Raw genomic sequence first — 13,446 nt, 5'->3', positions numbered from 1 at the left:
TCTGTGGGTCTGTTAGAGTCCATTAAAAAGTTTGTTAGAAAAGAAGAGAGGAAAAGCAGAGATTCACCAGGATGCAGTCGAATCAGAACAAATATTTATTGACCACTTACTGTGTAGTAGAATGAGCCACAGCAAGGCAGAGAACAGACATACTGGCCCAACCCCAGGGGGCTGTTGGTGTAGTGGGGAGAGACAAACTGTAAACCACAAACATGAGAAAGGGGTGAAGGACTGTGGTCACTGTGGGGGTGGGGCAGCCGGCTTCCAACAGGCGAGCGGGTTCCTTACTCTCTCCCATCCCTGTCATCCCCTTTCTGCTCCTGCATCTCTCCACTTCAGCTCCCTCTCTGCTGGGCATCTCCCCTGCAGTCCCCCCAGGGCCCAACCCCACCAGGTCTGTGGTACCAGGAGGAGCATGTATTCAGGCATCTTCACTCACCACAGCAGGTGGCTGTGGGAACCACGGCTCAGGCAGCCTCCAGGAGACCAAATCTGCTCTACTGGGAGCCCAACAAAATTTCCTGCTGGTATCCCTTTCTGCGTGGTCAGAGAAGGTCCCAGGGAGGATCTATTGCGTTCTCTTTAGCAGCAGCCCCCAGAGGGTGGGGAAGGTGGTGGTGGGGTGTTGGGTCTATTATCTTCTCTGTATTTATTTTGAAATCAGTCACTGGGCTCAACTTTACTCCAGGTCCTGCTGAATCTTGGATGTTTCCCTATTATTTTAATTGTTTCTTTTCTATGACTTGTAGTTTTGCTTTCTCCTTAATTATATTGTAGGGTTTTATCTATTGCAGTAGTTCTCAAAGTATGGGCCAGGGACACTATTTCACCCACCTTTTTATATTGAAATGTTTCAGAGAAATTTAAACAGAGAAGTTAATAGTCCAGGGCTTCCCTGGTGGCACAGCAGTTAAGAATCCGTCTGCCAATGCAGGGGACATGGGTCCAATCCCTGGCCGGGAAGATCCCACATGCTGAGGAGTAACTAAGCCTATGTGCCACAACTACTGAGCCTGCACTCTAGAGCCCGTGAGCCACAACTACTGAGCCTGTGTGCCACAACTACTGAAGCCCATGCACCCAGAGCCCATGCTCCACAACAAGAGAAGCCACCCCACTGAGAAGCCTGTGTACTGCAGTGAAGAGTGGCCCCCGATCACCACAACTAGAGAAAGCCCGTGCACAGCAACAAAGACCCAAGGCAGCCAAAAATAAATAAATAAAAATAGAATAAAAAATAAAATCTTAAAAAAAAGTTAATAGTCCAATTAACTCCTATTTTTTCCATGTAGGTTTACCAACTGTTAACATTTTGCCACATTTCTTTCCCCCCCCTCTATATATATAAATATATAACATATATACAGTTTGTTCACTATTTATATATTTATATATATATAACTGAATTGCTGTGCTACATACCTGAAACTAACATGACATTATAAATCAACTATACGTCAATAAAAAATAAATTAACAAAATGAGGACACTGCTTTATGAGCCTGTGGCTATAAGTATTATGATGATTATGTCAAGCTTATTAAACACTGCTGCATGACGAATCAATTTTCTGCTTCATCAGCCATTTTTCTGAGAGAAATATGTTAGAAGTTTCCCTGAATCACTGCAGATTTATCCGTTTTCCTGGTAGTTCAGCTGGATTATTTCTAAAGGTATATGGCCATTGAAAATCTTTGTAGATTTTAACTTTTATCAACATAAATATCCTTCTGCAGGGGACTTCCTTGGTGGTCCAGTGGCTAAGACTCCAAACTCCCAATGCAGGGGGCCTGAGTTCGATCCCTGGTCAGGGAACTAGATGCCACATGCTACAACTAAGAGTTCATATGCCACAACAAAGATCCTGTGTGCTGCAACCAAGAAAAGATCCTACCTGCCGCAACTAAGACCTGGTGCAGCCAAGTAAATAAATAAATAAATATTAAAAAAATAATAATAAAAGCAATTCTGATTATGTCACGTAAAAAAACATCCCTCTGCAGAACAGAGGGTTATTGAGTGAACTGGTCTGAAACCCTGCAAAGCCTTCATATCCCAGACAAGTGCCTTTCTGGAAACTCTGCCCCTCTGCCCCTCAACACTTCTCCATCAGTGTATCCCCCTTACCAGCCCCTGACACGGGGCTTTACAATTTGAAAGGAATCCTTGCAAAGCCAACAGACAGGAGAAGTGACTTGCCCTTTGAATCTGTGTTTCCTTAATCCTCTAGGTTAGTTCTACTTTCAGGCCACACTTGAATCATTCCTTCTAAGGACTTTGGACTGTCTTTGTTGCATATTTGCCAGCTAATTTCAGACCCTTTGCTTACTGTGTGCTCACTCTGTCAGTTCATCCAGCATTTGTGGGGTACCTGCTCTGCTGAGGATTCTCTGGCCAGGCCCGGCAGCTAGGAATAGCTTCCTGCCCTCTCCTCTGAGCTGCTGAGATCACCTTCCTGGGGAGCCCAGCACAGAGGGAGGGGCCAAACACCAGGACCGCAGAGGAAGGCGACACTGCTGGAGTGGAGCGTTTCCAGGATAGACTGCAGGGTGACTGGGATCCCCAAACTACCCGGGAAAGGCTCCTGTGGAGAAGTGGTCAGATGTAGACTCTTCAAATGCGAATGCGGGTCAATGGACAGGCTGTTTGCCACTAGGGGTGGCTGGATGTGGGGCCTCAGTGTTCAGTAGGCACAGGAGGTCCCTCCTCACTGGCTCTAAGCCCAGCAATATAGGGAGGGTTTCCACCTGTGCAGGAGATACAGAAGCCACCCTTGAGCTATCTACATCTCCCCCAGCTCCAGTTGGAGGGCTTTTCCCCACATGTCCTGTGTCTAAGAGCAGAGCAGGGCAGGGTTCTGCAACTGGAGGGATACTTCATTTTCCCTCCAGAGATGAAGGGAAAATATCGTGATGCGACACGCCTGCACAGTAAATAAAAGTCCTGCTGGTGGGGCTTCTCTGGTGGTCCCGTGGGTAACAGCATGGGTGGTCCGAGCTCCCAACTGGGGGGAGGGGGGCTGGGTTCAATCCCTGGTCAGGGAACTAGATCCCACATGCTGCAACTGAGAATTTGCATGCCACAACCAAAAGTCCTGTGTGCCACAACTAAGACCTGGTGCAGTCAAATAAATAAATAAATACATAAATAAATACATATTTTTTAAAGTTCTGCTGGTAAACTTGACCTCGATGTTATTAAGACTGTTTAGCACATAAATTTGCATTTTATATTCAGGGTGTTTACATGAGGAAAAAACAGCAAAAAAATCATTTTTTGTTCTCTTATCAAGACACTGTCAGCTACGCCTGGAGCAGTGCAAATGGGATTCAAGTCTACAAGATGCGATCACGGAAAGAATGTCAGGACTGACGTGCCATGTTTCTGGAAACCAATCCCAAGCGGGAACTATATGAACCACGTGCTTCATCCACATGTGTAGACAGAGCTGTGGTTTAAACAGTTTAATGGAACTGGTACTGTAAATACTGCTAGTTGAATTCATGTTTAAGGAGATAGGAAAGCTTGTGCAAAAAGGATTAACACAGCAGGCCTGAGGCTGAGAGTTTTAGAAGATCCTGTGTGCAGGTTTGGCCCTTGGCTGGTATTTGGGAACTTGGCTTTTAGTGTTGTTTGTACCCTAACTGATAAGACTGTCTCACTGTGCCTCAATTGTGAAACACTGTGATTTATCCCAAGCGTCTGCTTTCCTCCTGGGAGTCTGCAGCGCGGTACCTGCTGGGCAGAAGGTGCCTTCTTCCTGGTCCCCGGGTGTGGTTTGCACGACTCCCCTCAGGGGAGGGAGAGTGGTGGAAGCCTGCACATGGATTCACCCAGACTTTGCCTGCCTTTTCCCTTGTGATCCAACTGTGTAGCCTTTATTTTTAATTTCAGCTGCGCCATGCAGCATGTTAGTTCCTCAATCAGGGATGGAACCTGCACCCCCTGAATTGGAAGTATGGAGTCTTACACAATGGACCACCAGGAAGTCCCTGAACATGATATACTGAGCACTTTTCTTTTTTTGTCTGCACCGTGTGGCATCCGGAACTTTCCCTGCCAGGAATTGAACCTGTGCCCCCTGAAGTGCAAGCATGGAGTCTTAACCACTGGACCACCAGGGAAGTCCTCCAACCTTGTACCCTTAATACACCACTGCCATAAATCTGAGCTGTGAGTATAGCTAGATGCTGAGTCCCATGGATTCTTCTAGAAAAATCTCTGGATGTGGGAGTGGTCTTGTGGGCCACCAATAGTTTCACTACTGGTTGTATCAAAAATATATCAGGATTATTTTGGTATCTGTATTTTAAAAAGGGGGGTGGGAATGGATTTCTTTTAAAAGGAGCCCCTGGGTCACATGTAACACAGATATGGTATCTGTTTAGGGTCCTTTAAAAAATAAGCCACAAATGTAAGTGAAACCAACAAAGATGAAATAGATATATGGATATGCAATTTTGAGACGACTCTTTACAACATGTTAAGATGGGCCCAGTAAGCTGTAATTCTAATACTGCCTTTCAGGTGGGTCTTATGCATGTTTCGATTTGGAACCACTAGCCTCTGGGCATGGGAATCATTTGGACGAAAAGGTCTCCGGTTCCAATTTCAAATAAGCTCACTTCTTGGGTCCTTAAGAGCCTCCGATTTATGAAAGGGTAAAACCCGTCTCAGAGCAGGGCCTAAAGCACTCACTGTGTACACAGCAGCTGCTGTCCTTCCGTTCCTCCCCGCCCACCCACACACATCCTTCTTGTGTGCTCCCACAAGGGCGTGGTCTCCAGGAATCACAACCCCTAAGCTCCTGTGTGGTGGCCCCATTTTGGGAAGGACTTGAGGGCACTGCAGCATCACACGCATCTTCTGTACCAAGTCTCTAAGTAGCGCCTTCACGGAAGAGGCTACTTTCGAGACCTGCTGAATGGAAATGTCTCTCAGATGTTCGTTCAACACTGTCAACACTCACTTTGCTAGATCTGCTGGGCAAGTCCTTCCTCCCAGGCCCCAGCATCCTCTGAAAGCTACACAAGGTTGGTCTCAGCAGCAGGACCAACTGCCTAACCAGGCAGTGAAGCCCTCTATGTTCTGCACAGGCCACTGCGGGAAGGCTTTTCCTGTCTCAACCTCCGGGTCTCATGTGAATCATGAGGGCTGTTACTTATTGGGTCTTACGGAAAGTAAATACCAGGTAACTGCCAGAGTGGCCTTGGGCAGGTACATTCAGTACTTGGTGGGTACACAAATTCACACTCCTATCTCATCCATGCAGCTGTCCCAGGATACCAGCACCTCTCCGAGCTCCCACTCTGGGACCCACGGACTTCCCAGCAATAAGGCTTCTGGGAAATCGTGTCTTAGAGCCTTAAAAGACTCAACCACCCCCGATGATTCCAAGGACATCTAAGAAGCCAAGGAGCCTTCCTGCTCTACTGGAATCGACTGGCAAAACAGAAGAGCCTGACATCTTTTCTTTAGGTTCTTGCTTCTTTAATCTTCAGTTTACAGCAACAATGAATTAAAGGAAACTTGTACACAATCCCGCAAAGCAACTGCAGTTTTGCTCACCTATAGGAACACATTTGAAATTTGTTACCCAAATAAGAAGTGTGCCACCAGGGAATGAAACACTACGGAGAGTTTAAAATGGAAAGCAGTCGTCTCCTGCCCCAGCTTATCCAACATCCACAGATCCTATCAACCACTCTCAGCCATTTCTCTCCTGACTCTTCCTGAGACTACCTCTGTAATTCTGCTCTCTCATGGTCTATAGACTTTACTGGTTTCCTGCTCTAAGGAATTTTGATTTGACTCATATCACTGCTCCTCTATTTGCTTCCAACTTCTGTCACATTACCATTTTGAGCTCAAATTCTGGTCTCCTAAGTAACCCAATGTATTACAGTTAAAAGCCTGCTTCCAAAGATGAGGATATGGGAGACTCTCCCTCCATTCTACTTCGCTTCCCCCTTCTACTTTGCAACAGCCACAGCCTGTGCCATTACTATTGGTGGCAAGACTGGGAACAATGGTGCATCGCTCTGTTGCCACTAAGAAATGCCTTATGTCATAGCTCTAGGTTTCTTCCTAAAATTAAAACAAAACAGTATCTACTGCTTATATCACAGCTACGCAAACTCTGTTCAATGAAGGGCCAATCAAAACAATAGGATTATATTTCCCCCTCTGTTTTTCCAACTTCCTGAGTCCTTTGCCTCTTCCAGGAAAAATTATTAACATCAGGGTCAAATGAATACTCCTTTCTAAAGTTTGCGTCACATTTGGACTACAATTGTCTTGTACGATCTGTACATTTTCCTCAATGTGTTTACTTTGAAGTCTGATTAACTTTTTTTTTTAATTAGAAGAAATATTCCTTTTCCTTAAAAAATATTCCTTTGTTTTAAAATTCTTTCCAGAAGCTTCTGTGATGTCTTAATTGTCTTCTCAATTTCTCATGCTGGGTGGATCTATCCATGATCTGAAGAGCTTTCAGCTCTGGAGAAGTTTCCCTCTTTCTTTTCTGTCTTTTGGTCTTTTCTTGTCTTTTTGGCCCAACAGTCTTAACATCATAAAGTCTATTCTCATTCTCATAACTCTTTTCAAAAGAGCATCTTGGGTTTGTTTTTCATTTGCAACTATTTTTTAATTAATTAATTAATTGGCTGCATTGGGTCTTCATCGCTGCACATGGGCTTTCTCTAGTTGCAGTGAGCAGGGGCTGCTCTTCATTGCGGTGCCCAGGCTCCTCATTGCAGTGGCCTCTCTTGTTGTGGAACACGGGCTCTAGGCGCATGGACTTCAGTAGTTGCAGCACACAGGCTCAACAGTTGTGGCTCACAGGCTCTAGAGCACAGGCTCAATTGCTCCTTGGCATGTGGGATCTTCCTGGAGCAGGGATTGAAGCTGTGTCCCCTGCATTGGCAGGTGGGGTCTTAACCACTGCGCCACCTAGAAAGTCCCTGCAATTATTTCTTGACTCACTCCTAGAATAAAACATTTAAAATATTTGGTTCCCCTGAACATCTGTTCTTTTTGGCATTGTTTTTTCTGTTTTATCTTAGATACTTTTTCTTTCATGTTGTGGGCTTTCTCCATCTTTCACTCCTGGGCTCTTGTCCATACTGAAGAAGCTCTCAGAAAGCACAGGGAACTCCACAGATGGGTGTTGCTGGTTTCATGGCACACTTTGCTTTGGGATGAAAAGCGTAGAAACCAGCTGTTAGGATCAAGGTCCCTGAAATGCCAAAATAAAGCAGCCCATGTTCTGGTGCATAATACACCAGATTCCCTAGTCCCTCAGACTTCTTTTTTAGCACATAACTCATTTTCTACTATATTTTTTGCTTACCCAGAGCCAGATACTTAATGCAAGAGAAGGGGGAACAAAGTAGGAGTTTCATGTACAGACCTTCAATGAACCCTACTTTCCTGTCCCACTCATCAATCTACAGCTCTACTGGGGCTGTGACCTCCACTGCTGCAACCCCCTCTTTACAAGTTCCTGGCTTCCTTCTTTCCCACTCTGCACCTCCAGGTGATGTTCTTTCACCTGCTTTCACCTTGCTCAAACCTGCAGTAATGGCCTCTCCCATTGCTTCACCATTGTTTACACTTCAGCCTTTCTTTGAACACGCTGCCGAGCTGACCTTCTTAACCAACTATCTGTGCACATGCTTTTATATGTTGTTACATTTTGTGAATATACTATTTTGGGTCCTGTTTTCACTTCACTTGACATCTTTTGATTACAGTCAACTGAACTGAGCAACAAAGTTAATTTAGAGCACGACAGAAGCCCCTGGAAAATTCAGTCTACTTTTAATTTCAATAAAAATCATTTTAGAAGACGTCCCATCATTAGTCCTCCTTCAGTTTGTGTTTTCTTCCTTCCTTCCTTTCTTTTTTTCCTTGCTGCACCATGCACTTTGCAGGATCTTAGTTCCCTAACTAGGGATCAAATCTGGGCCCCAGCAGTGAAAGCACCAAGTCCTAACCACTAGACTGCCAGGGAATTCCCCAATTTGCGTTTTTAATTGCTGGTTTATATCAAACATGGCTGACTTCAAATTTCATCTCTAAACACCAACTTCCTCATGCAATGGTTTCTTCTTAGGTTGAATGTTTGGGGCTCTAGTCAAGAATATCTTTCAGTTCCCCATCACTTGCAGGAATGTGTTACAGAGACAACGTCTGATTGAGTCTGGGTGGCTGTTTGCACTAAAAAGATTATCTGGTGGGTACAGATCCATTCTGAGTTTTCTAACTCCTGTTGGGAGCTCTGACTGAATGTTTTTCATCAGTGGTCATATTCAAAGCATCTCACCTAAATGCAGACTATTTTAGTATACATACAAATCACCTGTGCTGCTTTTGGAAACTGCAGCCTACTGGGCTTTACTGCTAGAGATTCTGATTTAGTAAGATGAGGGTAAGCTTGGTAATGTGCAGTTTCAACACACACACTCCAAGCAACTCTGATGCATGCAGTCATTAGACCACACTCTAAGTGTCATACCTTGGTCATCTGATGTCTAGTAAAGAAAGTTTGGCAGTAAGCTTTTCCATCTTGATTATTCACAGGGTTTCTCTCCTATGGGTTTTCTCATGTTGAATAAGGGATGTACTAAAAGTGAAAGCTTTCCCACACTCATTACATTCATAGGGTTTCTCTCCAGTATGGATTCTCTGATGCCTAGTAAGTTGACACCGCTGGCTAAAGGCCTTTTCACAATAATTACATTCATAGGGTTTTTCCCCAGTGTGTGTCCTCTTATGTTTTGTAAGGGTTGATCGATCATTGAAGGCTTTTCCACAGTCAGTGCATTCATAGGGCTTTTCTCCAGTATGTGTTCTCTGATGTTCAATAAGGCGTGACCTCTGACTGAAGGCTTTAACACACATGTTACACTGATAGGGCTTCTCTCCAATGTGTGTTCTCTGATGCACAATGAAGGGAGACCGCTGGCTGAAAGCTTTTCCACAGTGACTGCATTCATAAGGTTTCTCCCCAGTATGTGTTCGCTGATGCACGACAAGCTGAGATCGCTGCCGAAAAGCTTTCCCACAGTTGTTACACTCATAGGGTTTCTCTCCAGAATGAATTCTCTGATGTGAAAGAAGGTAAGAACTTCCAGTGAAGCCTTTCCCACACTGACTACATTCAAACGGTTTCTCTCCAGTGTGAGTTCTCTGATGTTCAATAAGGTGAGAGCTCTCATTGAAGGCTTTGTCACACTGACTGCATTTATACGGCTTCTCTCCAGTATGAATCCGCAGATGCCTAACAAGCTGAGTGCTTCGAATGAAGGATTTTCCACACTGGTTACATTCATAGGGTCTCTCTCCAGTGTGAGTCCTTTCATGTGCGACAAAGTCAGAGCTTTGACTGAAGGACTTTCCACAATGAGCACACTCATAAGGTTTCTCTCCAGTATGGATTCTCAGATGTCTAGTAAGTTGACACCGCTGGCTAAAGGCCTTTTCACAATAATTACATTCATAGGGTTTTTCCCCAGTGTGTGTCCTCTTATGTTTTGTAAGGGTTGATCGATCATTGAAGGCTTTTCCACAGTCAGTGCATTCATAGGGCTTTTCTCCAGTATGTGTTCTCTGATGTTCAATAAGGCGTGACCTCTGACTGAAGGCTTTAACACACATGTTACACTGATAGGGCTTCTCTCCAATGTGTGTTCTCTGATGCACAATGAAGGGAGACCGCTGGCTTAAAGCTTTTCCACAGTGACTGCATTCATAAGGTTTCTCTCCAGTATGCGTTCGCTGATGCACGACAAGCTGAGATCGCTGCCGCAAAGCTTTCCCACAGTTGTTACACTCATAGGGTTTCTCTCCAGAATGAATTCTCTGATGAGAAAGAAGGTGAGAGCTTCCAGTGAAGCCTTCCCCACACTGACTACATTCAAACGGTTTCTCTCCAGTGTGAGTTCTCTGATGTTCAATAAGGTGAGAGCTCTCATTGAAGGCTTTGTCACACTGACTGCATTTATACGGCTTCTCTCCAGTATGAATCCGCAGATGCCTAACAAGCTGAGTGCTTCGAATGAAGGATTTTCCACACTGGTTACATTCATAGGGTCTCTCTCCAGTGTGAGTCCTTTCATGTGCGACAAAGTCAGAGCTTTGACTGAAGGGCTTTCCACAATGACCACACTCATAAGGTTTCTCTCCAGTATGGATTCTCAGATGTCTAGTAAGTTGACACCGCTGGCTAAAGGCCTTTTCACAATAATTACATTCATAGGGTTTTTCCCCAGTGTGTGTCCTCTTATGTTTTGTAAGGGTTGATCGATCATTGAAGGCTTTTCCACAGTCAGTGCATTCATAGGGCTTTTCTCCAGTATGTGTTCTCTGATGTTCAATAAGGCGTGACCTCTGACTGAAGGCTTTAACACACATGTTACACTGATAGGGCTTCTCTCCAATGTGTGTTCTCTGATGCACAATGAAGGGAGACCGCTGGCTGAAAGCTTTTCCACAGTGACTGCATTCATAAGGTTTCTCCCCAGTATGTGTTCGCTGATGCACGACAAGCTGAGATCGCTGCCGAAAAGCTTTCCCACAGTTGTTACACTCATAGGGTTTCTCTCCAGAATGAATTCTCTGATGTGAATGAAGATAAGAGCTCCCAGTGAAGCCTTTCCCACACTGACTACATTCAAACGGTTTCTCTCCAGTGTGAGTTCTCTGATGTTCAATAAGGTGAGAGCTCCCAGTGAAGGCTTTGTCACACTGACTGCATTTATACGGCTTCTCTCCAGTATGAATCCGCAGATGCCTAACAAGCTGAGTGCTTCGAATGAAGGATTTTCCACACTGGTTACATTCATAGGGTCTCTCTCCAGTGTGAGTCCTTTCATGTGCGACAAAGTCAGAGCTTTGACTGAAGGACTTTCCACAATGAGCACACTCATAAGGTTTCTCTCCAGTATGAATTCTTTGATGTACAATAAGGTTAGAGTTCCACCTGAAAGATTTTTCACATTCGTGACATTTATATGGTTTTTCTCCAGTGTGAGTTCGTTGATGCCTAATAAGTTTGGAACTCTGGGTGAAGGATTTCCCACACTGGTTACATTCATAGGGCTTTTCTCCAGTGTGAATTCTTTGGTGTACAACAAGGTCGTAGCTCTGGCTGAAAGACTTCCCACACTGAGTACATTCATAGGGCTTTTCTCCAGTGTGTGTTCTCTGGTGTACAACAAGCTTAGAGCAACAGCTGAAAGATTTTGCACACTGATTACATGCATAGGGCTTCTTTCCAGTCTGAATAATGTCACAGTCAGTAAAAGACAAGGCCATGTGGAAGGCATCACAGTCCTCCTCACATCTGAATGGTGCCTCTCCAGGATCACTTATTTCAGTTTGTACAAGGCATTTGTCACACTCGTAGTGACTTTCTCCAAAACTCATTGGCTTGTGTTCATTCAGAGACATGCTATGATTAACAATGTTTCCATAGCCCTTACTATTCTCTGCCTTACTATTCTCTGCTGAAAAAATTCTACTAAGAAAATGAAGGGAGGTACCGCAGAAAGAGTCACTACTGACAGCATAATCATAAAGTTTTTTACTTTCCGTTTCAACATTTGCAAGTTTATTCAAGTAGATGCTCTGAGAGAAGGCTCTAGCACTTTGATAATCTTCACAGGGCTTCAGATCAGCGCAGTCTTTCTGATGATTAATGAAAATTGAGTTTTGTTTCAACTTTTTAACTTGCAAGTTGAGCTCATGGAAATGTGTTCTTGTGGGTAATGTTGGAGGTGGAAGGCTTAAACTCAGATAACTTCCCCTGAGGTCAGGCTCATAACTCCCCTCTTGAGCAAAAAGTCTCTCTGAGGTAAGTACTGTCCGACTCAGAGAGTCCTCATGGTGCTTCCCGAGCTGGTCCCTCCAATGCTGCACTTCTCCTAATGACACCAACCAGGGGCCTTCCTCCTGTACACAATGTTTCATTTTCATGTGGTGAGATGGCTCTTCCCTAGCAATATCCTCTTCAGAAGCTGACTCTTTCTTTTCAAGTGTAGTCTTCCAATCTGAAAGAAATCCAAATTGCCTGAATTACTGGAGAAGCATTAGAAGGGGACAATGGGATGAAGGAGACCACCAAGTATGAGAGGTATCTCTGGGTTCTAATCCATAGACTGTAATTTCATGCAGGGTGTGAAAGGGAGGGATGGCTCAGCAAATAGGAAATCAGTGGTAAAATAGAAAAAACCAAGCAAGAGATGACCCAGGAGGACTGGTCCCCAAATAGGGAGCAGAGCAATAAGATAAGCAGGAAAGGGTGAAGATTAAAGGAGAAACCCACACACAAAAATTGGGGTCTAAAGGTATAAAGCCCTCAACCACCACAACAGGTACCTACATCCTCTTTGCTGGGAGCTGTCAATATGGTACCTTATTTTGAAAACGTATTTTTGCAGATGCGTTAAGTATTTGAAGTGGGGAGATTATCTGTGTGGGCCCCAAATGTTATCACAAGTATCCTTATAAAAGGGAGGCAGAGGGAGATTTGATACACAGAGAGAACGCATTCTGAACACAGAGCAACAAAAGCTGAAGGTGTTGGCCTTAAAGACTGAAGTGATGCTGTGGGCACAGACCAAGGAAACCCACAGCCACCAGAACCTGGAAGAGACAAGGAATGAATTCCCTACTGGAGCCTCTGGAGGGAACATGGCCCTGCTGCACCTTGATTTGAACTCAATGACACTGATTTCGGGGTTCTAGCCTCCAGAACTGTGGGAAAATCAATTCGTGTTGTTTTAAGCCACCCAGTTGGTAATCTGTTACAGCAGTCACAGGAAACAGGATGCTAACATGTGCTCGACCTTACAATCCACAGTCTATTTCCTGCTGCTGGATACTGAAACGAGATCCCAATACCAACACTAACTTAATGTTCTCAATGCACCATTTCTACTACTGCTTCAGGCTGCCCACAGAGAAAAAAATGTCTCTTTAACCCCTCCAGAACTGATGTTACTGACTTCTCAGGAAAGTGCTATGGTCCCTGAAGCAGGGTGCTGGGCCAGATTGGGTCACAAGGGGACTCCAGCAGCTGGCGCCTTCTGAGGCTTGATTCCTTTGGCGGTAAGCCAGGAAAAAGAATGCTTAGCTAACAAGGGTTACTTTGAGGTGTAAACGAATCAGGATGTGAGCCTCACACAGTGTCTGGCACACGGTGCACTGTTATACATGGTACTGTTGATGTCATCAGCCTTGTTATGGTTCTGAAGGGGACTCCTCCGCCTGACGAAGACACTGGGCTTCTAACAAAGAGTGCTACAGGCTCCCTGCTTAGGACCTCGCCTGACTCCAGGATTCCCTTTTTACTTGTCACTTTGCCCACACAACTGTCCTTTTCAGCCAGGTGGCCACCCACATCCAGTAATATCAAAGCCTTTGCCCAGGGTCCCATGCTTC

At 44.8% G+C, this 13,446-nt stretch overlaps 1 protein-coding gene across 3 annotated transcripts in view; it reads right to left on the bottom strand.

Moving 5' to 3' along the window:
- Positions 1-5,567: 5,567 nt before the first annotated feature.
- Positions 5,568-13,446, bottom strand: part of LOC130842893 (neurotrophin receptor-interacting factor homolog) — a 50,051-nt gene continuing 42,172 nt past the window's right edge. For 2 of the 3 annotated variants that reach the window (XM_057719434.1, XM_057719435.1), the window contains exon 5: positions 5,568-12,053. In XM_057719434.1, the coding sequence (XP_057575417.1) occupies positions 8,578-12,053 (3,476 nt within the window). In that variant the 3' untranslated portion in view covers positions 5,568-8,577. The remainder of the gene's footprint in view (positions 12,054-13,446) is intronic. The other variant, XM_057719448.1, reaches the window with a different exon arrangement.

This window comes from Hippopotamus amphibius, unplaced genomic scaffold, assembly GCF_030028045.1.
Source record: "Hippopotamus amphibius kiboko isolate mHipAmp2 unplaced genomic scaffold, mHipAmp2.hap2 H_1, whole genome shotgun sequence".
Classification (NCBI taxonomy): Eukaryota; Metazoa; Chordata; class Mammalia; order Artiodactyla; family Hippopotamidae; genus Hippopotamus; species Hippopotamus amphibius.
The sequence above is the reverse complement of the archived record's forward strand: the minus strand, read 5'-3'. Positions and strand labels throughout refer to the sequence as shown.